The 18,852-nt window shown below is 44.6% G+C and overlaps 1 protein-coding gene across 12 annotated transcripts in view; it reads right to left on the reverse strand.

Moving 5' to 3' along the window:
- Nucleotides 1-18,852, reverse strand: part of nfia (nuclear factor I/A) — a 272,870-nt gene that overhangs the window by 25,245 nt on the left and 228,773 nt on the right. For 4 of the 12 annotated variants that reach the window (XM_033622243.2, XM_078168437.1, XM_078168439.1 and 1 more), the window contains exons 6-8: nucleotides 15,755-15,882; nucleotides 12,230-12,280; nucleotides 8,813-8,986 (exon numbers count right to left, since the gene is read on the reverse strand). In XM_033622243.2, the coding sequence (XP_033478134.2) occupies nucleotides 8,813-8,986; nucleotides 12,230-12,280; nucleotides 15,755-15,882 (353 nt within the window). The remainder of the gene's footprint in view (nucleotides 1-8,812; nucleotides 8,987-12,229; nucleotides 12,281-15,754; nucleotides 15,883-18,852) is intronic. The other 8 variants (XM_033622238.2, XM_033622240.2, XM_033622242.2 and 5 more) reach the window with 2 other exon arrangements.

Genomic DNA, 18,852 nt, shown 5'->3' on the forward strand with positions numbered 1-18,852 from the left:
GATTGTTAAGAGACAGGAGAGTCAGGACAGCGAGGTAGAGAGGTGATTGAGGGACGGGGGACGGAGCAGGAGGGAGTAAAAACAGGGACATTTAAAGTTGATTAAAGGGGGCGTGGCTTCACATGCAAATACCTGGTGACACACACACACACACACACACACACACACACACACAGCAGAGCAGATGAAACAATGACAACGGACCATGATGCACCTCTCTCACCCAGCTGTCAATCAAACTGTGTGTGTGTGTGTGTGTGTGTGTGTGTGTGTGTGTGTGTTTGGAGGTCAGTGAACACATTTATTTATGTTCCTCCTCTACACTCCTCTCACTCGTCTCCTCCTTCCTCCTTTTCTTTTCATTCCTTTCCTTTTTTCACCTCCTCTTCCTTCTCTCCTTTCCTTAATGCTTTTTCCTCCTCTCTTGTCTCCTCCGTACTCTTTTTCGTTGTGTTTTTTCCTCTCCTCTTGCTTCCTCCTTTCCTCCTTCATTCATGGCTTTCCAGTTGTCTCTTCCTTGCTCCTCCTTCTCTCCACTCCTCTCTTGTCTGCTCCTTCCTCCTTTTCTCTACTCTTTTCCTATTTTCTCCTCCTCATTTCCTAAGTTGTGTCCTCCTCTTTTTCTTTGCGCTTTTTCCTCTCCTCTCCTCTTATTTCCTCCTTCATCCCCTCACTTTCTTTCTCCTCCTCTTCCTCCTCTCCTTTCTTATCTGGTTCCCTCCCCTTTCTTTGCACCTTTTACTCTTTTCTCCTTTCTTCCTCCTCTTCTTTCCTTTGTACTTTTTCCCCTCCTCATGTTCCCTACTTTCCTCCTTCATCCTTTGCTTCCAGTTGTCTCCTCTTTCCTTTCCTTTCCTTTCCTTTCCTTTCCTCCTTCTTCTTCTTCTCCCCTCTCTGTCTTTCCTCACTCATTTTCTGTCTATTGTTTCCTCTTCTTCTCCTCATTCTTCCTCTCCTTTCTTCTCCTCGTTCTTCCTCTCCTCTTGCCCTCGGTTATCTCCTCTCTTGTCTTTTCATTCTCCCTTGTTTCCTTCCCTTTCTTCCTTCGTCCACTTCTCAACACCACTCTCGTCTCCTTTTTTCTTTACTCTTTTGCTCCCTTCTCCTCCCTCTTTCTCTCCTTTCCTATCTTGTTTCCTCCTCTCTTGTTTTCTCCTTTCCTTTCTTCATCTTCTGCTCTCTCCAGTTGTCTCCTCCTTGCTCTCCTTTCACTCCTCTAACCTTCTTTGCTCCCTCCTTTTTGGTCCATTGTTGCCTCTTTCACTGTCCTTTCTCTTCTTTCCTTTTTCTTCCTCCCTTCCCCTACTCCTCCTCCTCTCCTGCTCCCTTCTTCTTTTCACCCTTTTCTCTCCTCTTGTGTTCCCTCTTTTTCTCCTTCATCCTTTACTCTCAAGTTATTTCCTCCTTGCTTTCCTTTTCTCCTTCTCCCACTCACCTCCTCTCTGTCTTTCCTCCCTCCTTTTTGTCTCTTGTCTCCTCTTTTTCATTCCCTTCGTTCCTCTCTTGTTCCTTCTCTCTCTCCTATTTCCTCTATTCCTCCTTCATTACATGCTCTCCAGTTTTCTCCAGTTTTCTCCTTTTTGCTTCTCCTTTCTCCTCCTTCTACTCCTCTGCTCTCCTCACTTACTTCTTCCTGTTCCTCCCCCTCTCAACCCCCCTTTCCATCTTCCTGTCTTTTTCCTCTCCTCTTACTTCCTACTCCATCTTTCTCTCTGGTTTCCTTTCCTCCTCTCCTTTTCTCCATCTTTTTCTCCTTTTTTCTCCTTTCATTTCTTCTTCCCTCTTCCTCTTCTTTACCCCCTTCTCATCTCCTTCTCCTCTTTTCCTTTTCCTCCCCCCCTCACATCTTCTTTCATTCTACCTGTCTTTTTCCTCTCCGACCGTCTTCACTTACTTCCTACTCCATGTTCCTCTCTGGTTTTCTTTCCTCCTCTCCCTTTATCCTCCTCCCCTCCTCCTCCCCTCCTTCTCCCCTCTTTCTTCCTGTTCCTCTCCCTCTCTCCTCCTCTTTCCTTACTTCTTTCTTTTTACTGTCCTCTCCTTATTTCCTACTGTCCTTTCCTTTCCTCACTTTCCAGTCACTCCTCTTGTTTTTCCTCTCCTCTGTTTCTTGCTTCTTCCTCTATCTACCGTTCCTTTTCTTTCTTCTCCTCTTCTCCTCCCTTGTCTCCTCTCCTCTCCTCTCCTCTCTAATTTAATTAGGGCTCTAATTGGTCTAATATTCTCTGATTGCTCGTTAGTGGCCGAAGCCTCGTTACAGACTGTGATGTACAGAGAGGAGGAAAAGAGAGGTAGAGACAGATAACGGAGGGAGAGAGATTGAGAGTTAAAGCTGCTGCACTAATTCACTTAAAGTCCGCTGTGATTTATCACTCTGACAATACACACTGACCGTGTGTGTGTGTGTGTGTGAGTGTGTGTGTGTGTACCCTGCGGCCAATGTATTTACAGTAATCATTGGATTTCTCTGCCCTCTCTCTTTCTCTTGTACACACACACACACACACACACACACATATACACACACCCATAAAGGGACACTGTTTGTGTACTTCAATAGGAATGATCTCACTCAGTATGCAGGCATGCACAACCACCTCTGTGTGTGTGTGTGTGTGTTTCATCATGAACAACTCATTGACACACACACACACACACACACACAGACTTATGCTACATAAATACAAATGTAACCGTAAAAGTAATAAAAAGCAGCACTTCTGTGCAGCATCGCCGACGGTTGCCTGACAACAAGACCTCAGGAAGTCACAACACCGTCTGCTGTCTGTCAGCAAATAGTTCCAGCACATCATGTCAGTGAGTGTTCAGATTAAACTAACGAGACACAGCGTGTTAATCTGCGAATTCTACAGGTGTTGGCAGATGCATTTTTGAACTTAGCGAAAGCCACGCTAGCAGTTTCCCTCTGTTCCCAGTCTTTATGCTAAGCTAGGCTAACCTGCTGTAGTTCAGTACTTAATGCAGATACAGTAATGTGCTGGGTCTGCAAGAACCAGACCTCTCCGATTGCTTCAGTGTGTAAAGAGCTCTGTGACAATATCAAATTAAACAACGTTTCGGCTTCTTTGCGTGACGTCATACATCACTGTCGTCTAGATGGAGGGCCGGCAACTGGAGACTACCGACGCTGCACAGAGGTCAGTGATGTGGGCTGCTCACAGCTGTTCCAATCATTCACACTGGGAAAAAACAAAGGCCACTTAAAGTTCCAAAAAATAGCAGAATGTAAAGGGGAGTAGTATGAAAAAAAATCACTGAGAAACAGCAGCAGATGTGGATCAAAAACCTTTGTTCCCAGTCTGGAGGAGCAGAGTCCACTGATGTCAAATGTTAACATGAAAGTGTTGAGTTAAACAGGCCTCAGGTTGGATGCAGTCACCATGTGCTGTGACAACTTCTCTGTGTTTTCAGCCACAACCCGGCATTTCACTGGGTCCATGTCATTGGTCCGACAGCCCATTGGTTCGACATCCCATTAGTCCGACTGTCAGCGGTGCTGAACGGCTCGCGGTGGGCGTATGGTGCGCCGCGACCGGCTCTGGGTCAGCTGGGAAAGGCTTGACGCGGAGCAGGCTCACGGCTTATGTGTTTGTCTAAACCTAACCAGACCTTAACCACAGGGCATCATGATGATTTCAGAACGGACTTTGGAACAATGAGTTTAATATGGTCGGAACAATGGGATGTCGAACCAATGGGCAGTTCCCCATTTCACCAGACAGACCTTTTGGAACAGTTGACCTAGCAGGTAGAAACAGTACCTAAAGCTAGCTAACATGAGCTAGTAATGTTAGCCTGGCAGCATTTCAGCAGAATACTGAGAACGGTTGACCTCATACGTAGAAAACAGTAGCCAAAGTTAGCTAATGTTAGCTAGTAATGTTAGCCTGACAGCGTTTTACTAGACCTCTTGGAACAATTGACCTAGTAGGCAGACAACAGTAGCTAAAGTTAGCTAACAATAACTAGTAACGTTAGCCTGACAGCATTTCACCAGACCTCTTGGCTGACCTAGTAGGTAGACAAAAGTAGCTAAAGTTAGCTAATGTTAGCTAGTAACAGTAGCCTGACAGCATTTCACCAAATCTCCTGGCTGACCTAGTAGGTTGAAAACAGTAGCTAAATTTAGCTAACATTATCTAGTAAGGTTAGCCTGACAGTGTTACCAGACATCTTGGAACGGTTGACCTAGTAGGTAGAAAACAGTACCTAAACCTAGCTAATATTAGCCTGGTAATTTTAGCCTGACAGCATTTTAGCAGACTTCTGAGAATGGTTGACCTCATACGTAGTAAACAGTAGCTAAAGTTAGCTAATGTTAGCTAGTAATGTTAGCCTGACAGCATTTAACCAGACCTCTTGGCCAACCTAGTACGTATAAATTGGACCTAACGTTAGCAAATGTTAGCTAGTAACGCTTTTAAGGCGGTGGCCTTGTGGGTAACCTGTGAGGGTAGGACGTGTGCTTCATGGTGTACATGGAGGGAAGCAGCTCTCAGGACGTCATGGTGAGGACGGCAGGCGGCAAAGAGTGGTGACAGTCAGCAGAATGCAGTGTCTTGATAAGCTCAGGGCTGTTACACCTCATGAGACGGCCATGTTTGTTGTTTTGTGGTGAAGACTGCAATAAAGCCATTGTTAATGAACAGCACCCAAACGCCTTGCCATCCTTCCGTCTGCAGAGTGGCCCGGACCGCTGAAGCTTACCAGCTAATAATGAGTCAAGCGCCCTCTAGAGGATGAAGTGTTCATTACAGCCACAACGTGAAAGCAACACATTCTCCCTCCAAACTTGTCAAACAGACACAATGGTTGACCTCATAGGTAGAAAACAGTAGCCAAAGTACATTAAAGTTAGCTAGTAACATTAGCCTGATAGCATTTCACCAGACCTCTGTGAATGATTGACCTAGTAGGTAGAAAACAGTACCTAAAGCTTGCTAACATTAGCTAGTAATGTTAGCCTGACGGTGTTTTACCAGACTTCTTGGAATGGCTGACAGCCTTGTCAAACACAGACACTGAGTCAGTGGCTCTACACGTCAAACTATGACCCTCGAGGTACCCTCCAGCGTCAGTTTTGGATGCACAGGGGCAGTGTGTCAGTTTCTGCTCATTACACGCATTGTGCCTGTTCAAAATAAACTTTTGTTTTCACGGGAAATGTACAGTCTCTGCTCACAAAGTCTCTTTTCAAAATAAACTTAGAACATTGGTAAACAACCCCCGTCAATTTTAAGTTTACGTCCTCAGGTTTAGGCGACAAAAGCACACGGTTAGGTTTAAAGAAAGCATAATTTTTTGCCTTAAAATAACTACGTCTCTTAGTGACACAAAGTCGCGTGATGTATGTCCGGTCTCCCGGTTGAAAGCCTGCAGCTTGTCTGACCCACCCATCTCAACTCCCACCCTCTGCGGACTTTCTTGCTTTTTATTCTACAGCAGTTTTTTTGGAGCGTCATCGCCGCCTGCTGCATCTCATACCACTCCAAAGGGTGGCTTGGTGTGTCAGTATCTGACGCCAAGGGCCACTGACCAAGTGTCTGAATTTGATGAGTTGGGAGTAACACCAGGTTGGTGAAGGCGTCGGATTTATCTTTTGTTTCCGGTAGTGGAGCTGAAAATGTGAAGCTCCCTGTCCTGAACGTACGGAGGCAAAATTGATATCGATCGTCTCGTCTGTCAAAGACAGCAAACAAGAGGATTTTCCAAAATGTGTGAGTCTTCCTTTAATAACGCAACAACAGTGTGTGTGTGTGTGTGTGTGTGTGTGTGGTATTGAGGAGCGGCGGCCTGCATGTCGAACACAGAAGAAAGGGCTGGGATTAGTTCCACTTTGCAAATTGCCTCGCTTCACTGCCTCAGACACCCTCCTCCCCCTCCTCCTCCTCCTCCTTCGTCTCCTCCGCCTCCGCCTCCCCCTCCACCTCCCCCCTGCCAACTTTTCCTTGAAGAAGATATTCGCCATCAAGAGGTGGATTGATAAACGATAAGGAGGAGGAGAGGAACTGAAATGGCAGAGATCCTTCATTTGCACTGCAGGGGGGGAGGAGGAGGAGGATGAAGGGATGATGAATGGAGGATGGAGGGAGAAGGATCGTAAGGGAAAGAAGGAGGAGACGGGGAGGGGAAATTTGACCAGAGACTGGAAGGAGGAGGAGAGAGGTAAGGGAGGAAGGTGAGAAGTTAAAGCAAACCAAGAAGGATGAGTTTAGACAGTTGGTCGGCGGAAGAGGGATAGAGAGAGGGGAGGAAGGAGGTGAGAAGGAACAGGAGGAGGAGGAGGATCAAGGATTGAGGAGATAACTCATCACTGGCAGGAGAGAACAAGAAGGAGAAGAGACGTGAAAGAAGAAGATGGATGGTGGAGTCGTAAAGGAAAAGAGATGAAGGGATGGGAAGAGGAAGAGGAAGGGCTGACCAAAAACTGGGAGGAGGAGAGAAGACGAGGAGGATCCCAAGCAGATCTTGCAGAAGAGGAAGATGGAATGAATCCAGATCGAGAAGTCGCAGCGTCACTGATGAGGATTAATGACGGCTGTTTCATTTATTTTTTTCACAGGAACAGGAAGTTGACAGAAGTGTGCCCACTCTACCTTTAAGCCCTGCGGGAGTTCAGCTGCTCCCATCAGCTCACAAATCACTCTCAATCCTCTAATCTGCTCCAACATGAGCAGGATTTTCCTCCCACAGACTGCTGGAAAACATTCAGGAATAAAAAAAATCACTTTACCAGAGAAGCTGTGAGACAAACTGACACCAAGCGCCCCGAGCCTGTCAGAGCTGCATCTGGTTCCTTTGTGACCTCCAGAACTTTCACAGGAACCTCAGCAGCTTCTCAACTGGAGGAAACAGGTAGTTAAACAACTGGAGGCTTTCACTTAGTGTCTGAGACTCGACCCAGGACCCACGCTGGGCTGCGTTCCAATTCTCGAAATCTCTTCAGTCGGAGAGTGTGACCTGCAGTTTACAGTTATATTTTTGTCGACCACAGTGTTCTTTTTTCATAATAGATTTTATTTCTAAATTTTAACTTCCGCACAATTTATGTCTTGGATTCTCATTTTCACTTTTTTTAATAGACCGAATCACAATATTTGTTTACAGCAAGGTGTCTGAACTTCTCTGAATGCAGGCCAGATGAGATGACGTGAAAATACATGAGAGCCAGCTGCTTCTCGCATAATACAGGTTAATAAATAGAATCACCACCTTGCAGTTGTATGTTGCTGTGAACCAGTCAAGTTGCTCTTACAGTTTATATCCATGTCTGTGAAAACATGCTTTACACACGTCTCCCCCCTGAAAACACAGAAGATCCGGCGGCTGTGGATCAGAAGGTAGAGCGGGTCGTCCACTCATCAGAAGATCAACGTCCAGTCTGCATGTCCGCATGTTCAGTCCGCATGGTGAAGTATTCCCGAAGTAGCTTTTGCTGCTCCACAAAACTGAGCAGCGGGTGGCTTCTTGTACAGTAGCCTCGGCCACCAGCGTATGAATGCGTGTGTGAATGGGTGAACGTGACTCGCAGTGTAAAAGCGCTTTGAGTGGTCTGAAGACTAGAAAGGAGCGATACAAGTGCAGGTCCATTTACCATGTATACAATCAGCACAGGTTCAAGATTAGAGTCACCAATTCAGTATCTGACCAAATGTCTCCCCGTCTGTTCCTGAGATATGACGTTAAAACCTGATGATGTCACAGTCAAGCTGACCTTTGACCTTTTAACCTTCATTATTTTACCCTGTTAGACATTTGTGTCAAGTTTGGTCAGAATTAGTGAATGAATTCTTCAGTTATGGACAAAAACATATTTTGTGAGGTCACACTGACCTTTGACCATTAAAGTCTAATCACTTCATCACTGAGTCCAAATGGACGTTTGTGCCAAATTTGAAAAAAATCCCTCAAGGCGTTCTTAAGATATTGCATTCATGAGAATGAGATGGACTAACGACCCCAAAAAATAATGCGCCTGGCCACAGCTATCACCGGCGCAGAGACATAAAAACAAAGCGTCTGAATACTGATTTTGACGTCAATTACCATGGCAACGATCAAGGCATTCAGGACAGCCCCAGTAACGTTAGTGTAGAAATCACAAACTCAGATCAGTGTATGGATTTTTATAATGTGTTTCTGTTTTGTTTGTCTTTGACTGAATCTCAACTTTCATGCAAGCTTAATATTTTCTGTATGACCTTCATCACTTCATGTTTCGTATGCTGATGTTTCGTCTTTGAATAAAAGAAGAAAACTCACTTTGAGATGCATTCAAGGACACTCAGACTTCCAAGAACTGATGAATGAATTTGGTCTGATTACTGGATGTCAAAATCATCTAATATCTCATGTCTTTACTTACTCTCTCACACACGCACGCACGCACCCACACACACACACACACACACACACACACACACACTTTGGCAGACAGGAAGTGTGTTTCTGTGTTGTTGGACCTTTCAGAGAATTTTAAAAAAGCAGTAAGAAGAAGAGGAAAAAGGCAGGTTCAGAGTGGGCAGGGCTTGAGGGTCGAAGGTCAGGTGAGGATGTACTCATAATAAACACACACACACACACACACACACACACACAACCCTGCCTGAAGCCTACAGGTGTGTTTCTACAGGTGGAAAAACTCCTCCTCTGCTCTGCAGTGCCTCCTCCTGACAAAACCCACACCTACTAAGGGAGGGGGAGAGGGGTGAGGAGGTGAGTGAGTGAGGGGGGAGGAGTCAGGGAGGTGAGGGGGGAGGGGTTGTCGGGGTTGACTGGTTGAGGACCTCACCTCGAGGCCCGGTAATGACGGGCCGGTGATGGTGTGTGAAAGCCGTTCGGGGGGAAGAGGAGGAAGAAGAAGAGGAGGAGGTGGAGGTGGAGGAGGCGCCGCTCAGCGAAGGCACGGCGCCGCAGAAACCAGACTTCTCTGACTTCTTTAGAACGCCGGCGGGCGACGGCATCCCTGCCAAGAACCATGATGATGAGGATGAGGAGCGGGTCAGAGGCAGCGTGTCTTTTTCTTATTTTTACATATTTATGCACCTCCAGTGGTGGAGAGGAGGAGGAGGGGGGAGGGAGGAGGAGGAGGGGGAGGAGGAGGAGGAGGGAGGAGTTGATCTGGGCGGGGTTTGGACAGTAGGGAGGGAGGAGGCCGACAGAAGCAGGGGGGCTGCAGGGTGTCACAGGAGGAACATGTGTGCTAACTTCAGTTTGTGACTCTCAATGTGATCGTGACTTCATTATCGCTGAACACGACACTAACTGACTGAAGTTTATTTAGAAAAACTAGTTTAACAATAATATAAGAAATAAGATTAATAAAGAAACAATAAAAAAATGCAAAAAAGGGCCAACACACAGTGACAAAAAACTAAACAAAACTGAAGAAAAAATTAACTGACTAAAAATTAAACAAACAAGCAGTTATTGTTTATATTATTTAACTTAATTTGATTATTATGCTATGATAAAATATTTTGAAAAAATATTTATGATACAAATAAAATATTAAATAATAATGCATAAAATAATAAAATTAATAATATTAAAAACAATAAAGACAGAAAGCAATTCTATAAAAAATTATATAATTATTTATATATGAGAATAAAGAAATAACAATAAATAAAAAAGAGAAATGATAATTAATAAAAAAATATAATAGTAAAGTAAGTAATGTAGAAAAATATTTAAAAGAAATCATATATTAAATATTAAAATACTAAATAATAATATATTAAAAACGAATTAAAATAAAAATGAACCAAGAAAGAAAACAAATCAAAACTATCTTTGACTTAAAATTGGAAAATGTCTATATTGTTATTAAAAAATTTAAATAAATTAGAAATAATCATAAAAAACAATCTTTTTGTGATAGAATACAGAAATAAATTTTAAATGACTAAATTATTAATATAAACTAGAAAACAAATGTAAGAGAATATATACTATAGAATACATACATTTCTTATACATATATAAAACTGCCAATATACTATTTAAGTATATAAAATAAAATAAGAGTATAAAAGTATAAAATAAGAAATATGCCAAAAATATTATTTTGTAATGTACTAATAAGTCAGTGTCATTAATTTTATCTTTTACCATACAACTTAGAAATTAAATAGCTATAATAATAATAATAATAATAATAATAATAATAATAATACATGATAGTGTCTGTCAGTTATTTGACAGATTTAAGTCTTTTTAAATGATCAAAGTCTCATCACAGCCTGAGAGCTCTTTGGAAACTTTTGGCTATATTATTATAAATCATAACGTCCCAGTGACACGTGTCTCCAGGAGAGAATCAGACTCTGTTTCTGTTTCTGCTGCTGAATTCATTAAACATCATTTACTTCCTGTCGCCTGCACTGCGTCGTGACGGAGGCAGAAACCTGCATGAATACATGTCGTGTGTGAGTGCAGAGGTCAACACAGACGCTGAGCGACCTGAACGCATCAGCGTTTGAGATGCACCTGGAGGGGGCGGGGCTTATAGTGATGGACGGAGGTGCAGCAGGAGGAGGGGGAGAGTGAGGGGAGGCTGTGAGCGTGTGTGTGTGTGTGTGTGTGTGTGTATGTGTGTGTGTGTGTGTGTGTGTGCGTGTGTGTGTGTGTGTGTGTGTGTGTGTGTGTGTGTGTGTGTGAGTGATGAACAGTTGAAGAGGTTTTGTCAGGTGGAATCGAGGCAGAGTCTGCTCAGCACTTTCTCCTTCCTCACCCTGTTTACACCTCTATCTATCTATCTATCTGTCTGTCTGTCTGTGTCTGTCTGTCTTTTTCTTTTTCCTCCTTTAATTTCAGATATCACTGTAACACACATTCACACACTCATATTTGCAGGTGTAAATGGAAGGAATTACAGTCTCACAGAAGTGTGTGTGGTGGTGACAAATACACAACTAGTTCATAAATAGACACACACACGTACCTTAATAATCACACACACACACACACACACACACACACACACACACAGTATCATGCACAGTGCTGACGTCCATCCAGGAGCTTTTTTTTCCTTCACTGACATCGACTATTAAGATCAACAGCCATGATGATGTCATCAGCATGCTGTCAGGTGGGCGGGATCAGGGTGAAGTGGATCAGGGTGGGGGAGGGGTGGGGGTGATGGGTGCTGCACCCAAAGGTGCTTCAAGACTGAGAAAAGGATGAAAGGAAAGAAGGAGAGGAGAGAAGGAAAGGAGAGAAGGAGACAAGACAGGAGAGGAGAGACAGAGACCAGAGAGGAGATGAAGGAAGAGAGCAGAGATGGAGACTAGAAAGAAGAGGAGAAAAGGAAAGGAAAAGGAGTAGACAACAAAGGAGACAAGAGTAGGAAAGGAGTGAAGGAGACCAGAGAGGAGAGGAGACAAGAAAAGAGACAAGAGAGGAAAAGAGGAGGGAGGAAATGATGACAGAAATATAGAGGAGGAGAAAGGGAGGAGAAGGGAGACAAAAGAAGAAAGGAAAGAAGGAGACAAGAGAGGAGAGGAGGAGGGAGAAAGGGTTGAAAGGAAAACAGCAGAAGGAAAAACAGAGGAGAGGAGAGAAGGAAAGGAGAGAAGAAAAGGAGAGCAGTAAACAAGAGAGGAGAGGAAAGAAGGACAGGAGAGGAGTAGACAAGGGAGGAGGAGAGGTGATGCGAGAGGAGAAAATAGCAGAGGAGAGATGAAAGGAAAAAGACGGAAAGAAAAAAGGGACTAGAGAGGGGTGAAGAGATGGAAAGGAGAGAGAGGAGAGGAGAGGAGGAACTGCGACTAAAAACGGATAGGATAGGAGACAAGAGAGGAGAGCTAAAGGGAGGGGACGAGGAGATGAGAGAGGAGAGAAGGGACAGAAGGAGGAGAGGAAATACAGTGAAAGACAGACGTAGTAAAGTTGGAAGAAAAATTGGGGGAGAGACAAAAAGAGAGGAGGGGAAAAGGGAGGAGGATGCTTGGAACGAGGAGGTGAAGAGATGCAGAAAAAGGAGAGAGGCTAGAAAGTATGAGTGGAGGATGAGGAGGAGAATGAGGAAGAGGAGGAGTGGAGTCCACCAGACTAAACCACGACACAACACCAAACGACAAACCAAAAACCACCACTGTATCTACCCATCAGGAGGAGGCGGAGAAGAGGAGGTGGAGGAGGTGGAGGTGACGGTTTCACAGACACGTACAGAGAAAATAAAAGGCGTGTTGACAGTCTTTACCTTGTCGGGAGATGAATGAGCTAGCTAGAGAGCCACGCAGCTTATATCCAGCTTTCCAACGCAAGACGGAGGAAAGAAAGAAAAGAAAGCAACAGAGGAAAGAAAAAGAAAAGCAGCATGAATATACTGAGAGAGGGAGGAGGGGAGAGGTGGAGGCAACACCTCAACAATTTAGTACTTATAGAAGAGTGTGTCCCAGGTCTCACACACACACACACACACACACACACACACCTGTTGACACCTGAATCCCAGCGTGTAGCTAGCTTTAGCCTGTTAGCTGCTAGCCCCAGGGGAGGTGTGTGTTTCCTGTGAGCGTACAGTTGGACCCCATCTCAGACCACATCTCAGCAGAATGACATCCGTTCAAATCGGACACGTACTTGACCCGACTCCGCTGCTTCCTGTTATCTCAAGCTGCCCTTCAAAGTAAAAGCTACAGACGAGCGCTACCTGCTGCTTCAGTCAACTCTGCGTCATCCACTTTGTGCTTCCGCCTTTAAGACCAGGATCATGTGACTGATGGGGGAGGCTTAGCTGTAGAGAGGCGAAGTCCCTCCCCTACTGGTGGACCACCATCGGACCTTTTTTGAAAAAAATATATGCGGGACTTAGTGTCGAGGGAGTAATATTTCTTTGATCCTGTGTGAATTGTGCCTTGTGATGTTCGTCAATTTGAAAGATAATTTTTTAAAGTTGAGCTGAGTTGTTGTAAAGCTGCTGAAGAATGTGAAAATACGCCAAAGGCTCACAGCTGCGGCTTAAAGATTGCGTTTATGTAGCTAGCATTAGCTAGAGTCTCAATCACAGTGTGTTCTCCGCCCCACTCTCCGCCGCTACAGACCACCTTGCTGGGACGAGAGCAGGCAGCAGCTCCGGAGACAGACCCCCAGTCAGCGGTTGTAGTGGCCCAAATCCAGCTGGATCAAGCTCCAGCTCTGGGGAACCGGACAGCCCCAACTCCCCGCCAGATCAGAAAACTTTCTGTTGCTGTCTTTACACAGATTAGACCCTGCACTGCCATTGGCCACCAGCCTGCTGTGACATTCGGCACTGAGGGGTCTACACTGGTCAAATTCGAGCCACTACAGCAGCCAACCGAAGAGGCGACATTGTGGTGGCTCGCAGCTAAATCAAGTCTCATTAGTGTTCTGGTAAACAGAGAGGGCGAGGCGAGGAGGAGCTGCTGAGGAATGAGCTGCACGCAAGATTTTACAAATCAATGTACGGGCTTATGGGGTTAAACACTGGGTTGCTTTATGAAGCGTGTGCATAAGACAGTGGTTGTCTAGTGGGAGGGGCTTAAGGCAGAGGAGGGAGAGCTGCAGGAGGACGGTGTGTTTTCAAGTTCTGCCTCTTATTAATTTTGTTTTTGGCTTTTTCTATATTTCTGCCTGTCTGAGCTTTGAGTAGGAATTAAGCTTGGATAATGAAGATGAGGCGTCAGAATCAGACATGGAGGAAGTCCAGAGAGAGGAGCTGGAGGCCTGAGAGGGAGAAGTCTTTTATTTTGGAGGGGGGTCATAGCGATTACTCTGTTGATGTTGTTCAATTAAAATTTGTGAAAATGTTAAAGGAGATGACGCATTTAATTAAGATTTCACACCTGCCCTGTTTGGTTTGGCTCAATCGAACTTGGGAACTGGGTTCGTTTGCCCCCTCTGTGTGGTTCATTTGTGCAGGTGTGAACACACCAAAACACCGGACCGAGACCTTCTTGAGGAGGTGGTCTCGGTCCGGGTACAAACAAACTCTGGTGTGGTTTGTTTGTGTTTCTTTGTTTGTGTAACCCTTGTTTTCAAACTGTATGGTTTGACTAAAATGAACAATGACAGCAATATAATCCACGATGAGCAGCGCTAAAATCAACCTGCGTAGTTGTCCCTCCATTGTGACATTAGAAAGTGTCACATTTATCTTGCAAGTGTACTCTTCTTCAACGTTTGCTTTACTTCCTGGATTTTTCCCACATGGAAATTCTGACCAATCAAGAGCAGCTTTCTCACACAAGGCATTTGATCTGGTCCTCTTGTAAATGCTGCCGTGAGAACATGAACCAACTCTAGGCAATTACACAACTTTGGAACAACATGAGTCCTGATTCAGACCAGAAGAGACCACTCTAGGGCTGACAGCATGCTAAGAAGCTGGTGAATTTTTCATTTCTATTGTAAAGGTTTACAGATGTGTCAGCTAGTGATGGTTTGTTTGTTTGTTTCTGTCTGACATGATGAATACAGCCTAAGCAGAAAACCCTGTTATTTCAACCGGGTCTCACACTGATGTCGCCAAAAACCGGTGCTTGGTCAGTAACTTCTGGCGTCAGACACAGACAAAAAAGTTGTCCTTTCATGTCGGCATGATTCATGGCCGGTTGCTGTTATTGTTTAATGGCACCTGATAGCATCAGGGGAAATGAAGTGGGACAACAATGAAAGTTAAGGCAGCAGAAGTCCGAGCAGGGAGGGTGGGAGTGGTTATGGATGGGTTCAACAACCACCGACAACCACACAGGAGGCCGGTGTTCGCTCCTCTTAAGATTGCAAAGCCAAACCCCGTTGGTGTGGTGCATTTATTTTGAAAGAGACTGTATGCAAACTGTGTATCTTGAATGACCACATATGTGCAAAGGTCGCAGTGAGAATGTGTTGGTTATATTTTATTCCTGTTATTAATTGGTAATTCCCATGGAAATTTTTGAATACAATAGAAATTTGCAGCCGTAGTCCTGCAGCATATATCCTGCCCCTTCTCCACTCACTCTCTGCCAGATCGTCCAGTTTGCACCTGCTTAGCTTTCCACCTTTTGTCTTTGCCTACCTGACCCTCTGCCGGACCCCCACCTGGATACGTTCTGTTTTGACTGCCCACCGGGTTTTGACCCTCGCCTGCCTTTTGACTTCCAGTGAAGTGAACTATTATCTCAACCTGCCTGCCTGGGAGTCAGGCTTTTGGGTTTCAAGCTTTGTGTTATTTCACTGACAGACACTGAGTCTACTCGCTCCACCAACCTGATCAGCATCCTGATGTCCGATCACGGTCCAGTCCAGATAACAACGACACTAATAAATATGTCAACGTAAAGGATGACGTGTCCAGATACAGATACAGCTTGCGGGTCATGACTGTGTGGAGAGGATGGGGTCTTTATAAGTGAAGTCAGGTGCTGAGACACAATCACCAACATTCATTCTCATGTACCTGTGAGTCCTACACATGAAGACTAACACACACACACACGCTCTCATCCTCTCTCTCTCTCTCTCTCACACACACACACACACACACACACACACACACACACACTCTCCCCTCCCTGCTGTAAGCATCACCTTCACACTGTTACATGAAAAAAGCTCCATTTCCAAAAGCTGCTTTGGAAACAGCAGGTTAAAGTTGAGGATGTGTATGAAGTGTGTGTGTATGGTGGAGGAGGAGGAGGTGGAGGAGGAGGAGGAGGGGGAGGAGGCAAGGCGGGGTTATTAGAGGATGCGGTTGTCATGGCGATGGGGGGGGATTGCCTACCTGGCTCCACGTCGTGCCAGCTGCTGGCCTGGCTGCCACTGCCCGGAGACCGACCCTGACTGGGGTAGTAGGACTCCTCGCCTGGACTGTCCACGTCCTCTTCCATACACTTTATCCTCTTGGCAGAGCTGGACACACACACACACACACACACACACACACACACACACACACACAACATGCATCATACTGTTAGTATTATAGTCTTTTAATCAGAATAATACCAGAAACTGAAAAAAAACTTAATCAGGAACTAAAAGTCACTTGTTTGAACTTTTAAAAGACTGATTGACTGATTAGGATTCGATAACATTCATGTTTGAACCAATACCAGTACCTGGAATTCGGTACTGATACCCAGTGGTACTTTTTTGTGTACTTAATTCTCATTGTAATAATATATAGAATTACCACCTTGCGATTGTATCCCTCTGCAACCTCTGAATCCATCTCCCTCAGTGGAAACAAAGCTTTGATTTACTTTAATTTCACAGATAAGAAATGTGAGCAGAGGAAAACTCTGCTAGCTGCTAGGCTAATTCATACAATGTAAAATGCCATAAGCAAGTCAGAGTTTAAAGAGGTGACAGATCAACTCCTACTGTCAGGAGAGTGTTGAGAGACGAGTCTGGGCTTTTCTGAGCTGCGTTCATAACTCGTAGATGTTTACAACACTTCACTGAAACAACAAAGCACCATGATTTATTGCACGATCCAAATTTCCTCAGAACTTGCCATTTTCAGTGTGCAGGTGTTGAGCTTTGAGGCTGTTGTTTCCCGTAGCGAAATGGACTTTGGAAACAGTATCACTCAGATAGCAGAAGAAACGGAGAATGACGGTAGAAACCAGCCGCCCAACGGCAGGATCCTCAGTCTACATCCGGTGAGTCAGACTAACACACATATTGTTGAATAAAAAGACTCAAAGCGTAAATAAATGTTTCAGGTCGCAGCGGTGCCCGTGAGACGCAGCTGAGACACAAGTCTACATGGAGTCTGTGCAGACAGTTGCATGAAAGGAAAACGTATCTGAGTGAAAAACGCGTCAGATTCACTTGAAGGTGTCCACCCCCCATTGTCCAGAGTCGCAACGATCAGTTCTGCTGACGTGTGTCACAGCCTGAATGCAGCATGCAGGTATTGAAATCTGGCACCAATAGATATAACATGAATCAGCGCTCAGGAGTACCAATGTAAGTTGGTCTGTGTGCTTAAAGTACCTAACTTGGTACCAACACTGCAGCACATCAACACTAAATAAGTTTATTGGTGCACAAACAAGATGAATAAACAGGAGTTATGATGAGACAAACAGAGACGCAGTGTCTCGCTCTTATCTCTCTCTAGTTTAGATATAATTTCAATGAAACACAGATTATCTATGTGTGTGTGTGTGTGAGCCTCCAGTTGTCCTGACCCACGCTGGTGTTTGAAGGTGGTAAAACACAGCGTGCAGCAGCCAAGGGTGTGTGTGTCTTCGTGCTCTGCATGGTTACTGTATGACTGACGGTAAACTGCATCTTAATAAGGTTTGAAAAAACAAAACAGTGAACACGTCCTTTAATGAGACCTGCTGCACGCTTCAGTTCCCTTCACTCTGCTGTTGCTGTGTTGGAGCGGAGCGCAGTCACGTCAGCGACATGACCACTCATTAACACACGCATGCACGCACGCACACACCCACACCCCACCTCTCATTCACCAGACGAGTTTGTTTAACGGGAGGTTAACACATTTAAGTGTGTGTATAATTGTGTGTATGTGCGTGTGTGTCTGTGTGTGTGACGTGCACATACAGTGAAATGTGTGAATGAAGAGTCTTTGACATTAGTATAAACTTAAATATTACCATATGGAGCTGTTCTACTGCCTCGCAGCGCTCTGTGTGTGTGCATGCGATTCTGTGTGTGAGTGTGAGTGTGTGTGTGAGTGTGTGTGTGTGTGTGTGTGTGTGTGTGGGAGGTCTCTGGAGGGGTGTGTGGAGTCAGAGAGGAAAGAGAAAAAGAGGGAGTGTAAAAAGACAAGAGGACACACACACAGAAACACACTCTAATCTGAGTCAGTGGATCAAGATTGTGTGTGTGTGTGTGTGTGTGTGTGTGTGTGTATGTGCTGCAGGGCAGGTATCTCAGCAGACAGACAGACGACTCTTGCGACCGCATCGATTTAACAGAAGAGGTCAGGGCAAACCCTGCAAGCGTGTGTGTGTGTGTGTGTGTGTGTGTGTGTGTGGTTAAGCTTTGTGAAGGCTAAACATGAAACAGTATTTCTGAGGATACACAGCTCTAACACACACGTGTGTGTGTGTGTGTGTGTGTGTGTGTTTCACACATACATGCACATTACTCTGTGTGTTGGATTTAAGTGGACATCAGTGTGTCCTGCTGGGCAGGAAGTACTCACATCCTTTACTGAGGTTCAACTGACATGCTGCTAAGTCCCACCTCTCAAACACAGACTGACCAATCATAGCTTAGCATCAGCCAGCTCTGTCAACGGTTCAACATCAACATGGCATTGCTCTGTAGTCTCTTGTACAGTTGTTTCAGATTTCTTTCATCTCCAGGCTGGTTTGGTGGAGTCATTACCTTTGCCAAATGTTGCTGTTGTCCCATATGAGTAGCAGAAAGTACGCTAGCCACTTTGCTAATTCATACAATGTAAAATGCCATAGACTTGTGCTAATAATGTTAGCATGTTGTATTTGTGGGGAAAATGTGTCCAGATAAAGACAAGTGTTTGTCTGTGAATGCTGCGAGTTATAGTGAAGCTGATGTCTCTATTAAGCCATGTTTAATGTGTGTTTAATGTGTGTTTCATGTGTGTTTAATGTGTGTTTCATGTGTGTGTAATGTGTGTTTCATGTGTTTAATGTGTGTTTCATGTGTGTTTCATGTGTGTTTAATGTGTGTTTCATGTGTTTAATGTGTGTTTAATGTGTTTCATGTGTTTAATGTGTGTTTAATGTGTGTTTCATGTGTGTTTAATGTGTGTTTCATGTGTTTAATGTGTGTTTAATGTGTGTTTCATGTGTGTTTAATGTGTGTTTCATGTGTTTAATATGTGTTTCATGTGTTTAATGTGTTTAATGTGTGTTT

This window comes from Epinephelus lanceolatus, chromosome 6, assembly GCF_041903045.1.
Source record: "Epinephelus lanceolatus isolate andai-2023 chromosome 6, ASM4190304v1, whole genome shotgun sequence".
NCBI lineage: Eukaryota > Metazoa > Chordata > Actinopteri > Perciformes > Serranidae > Epinephelus > Epinephelus lanceolatus.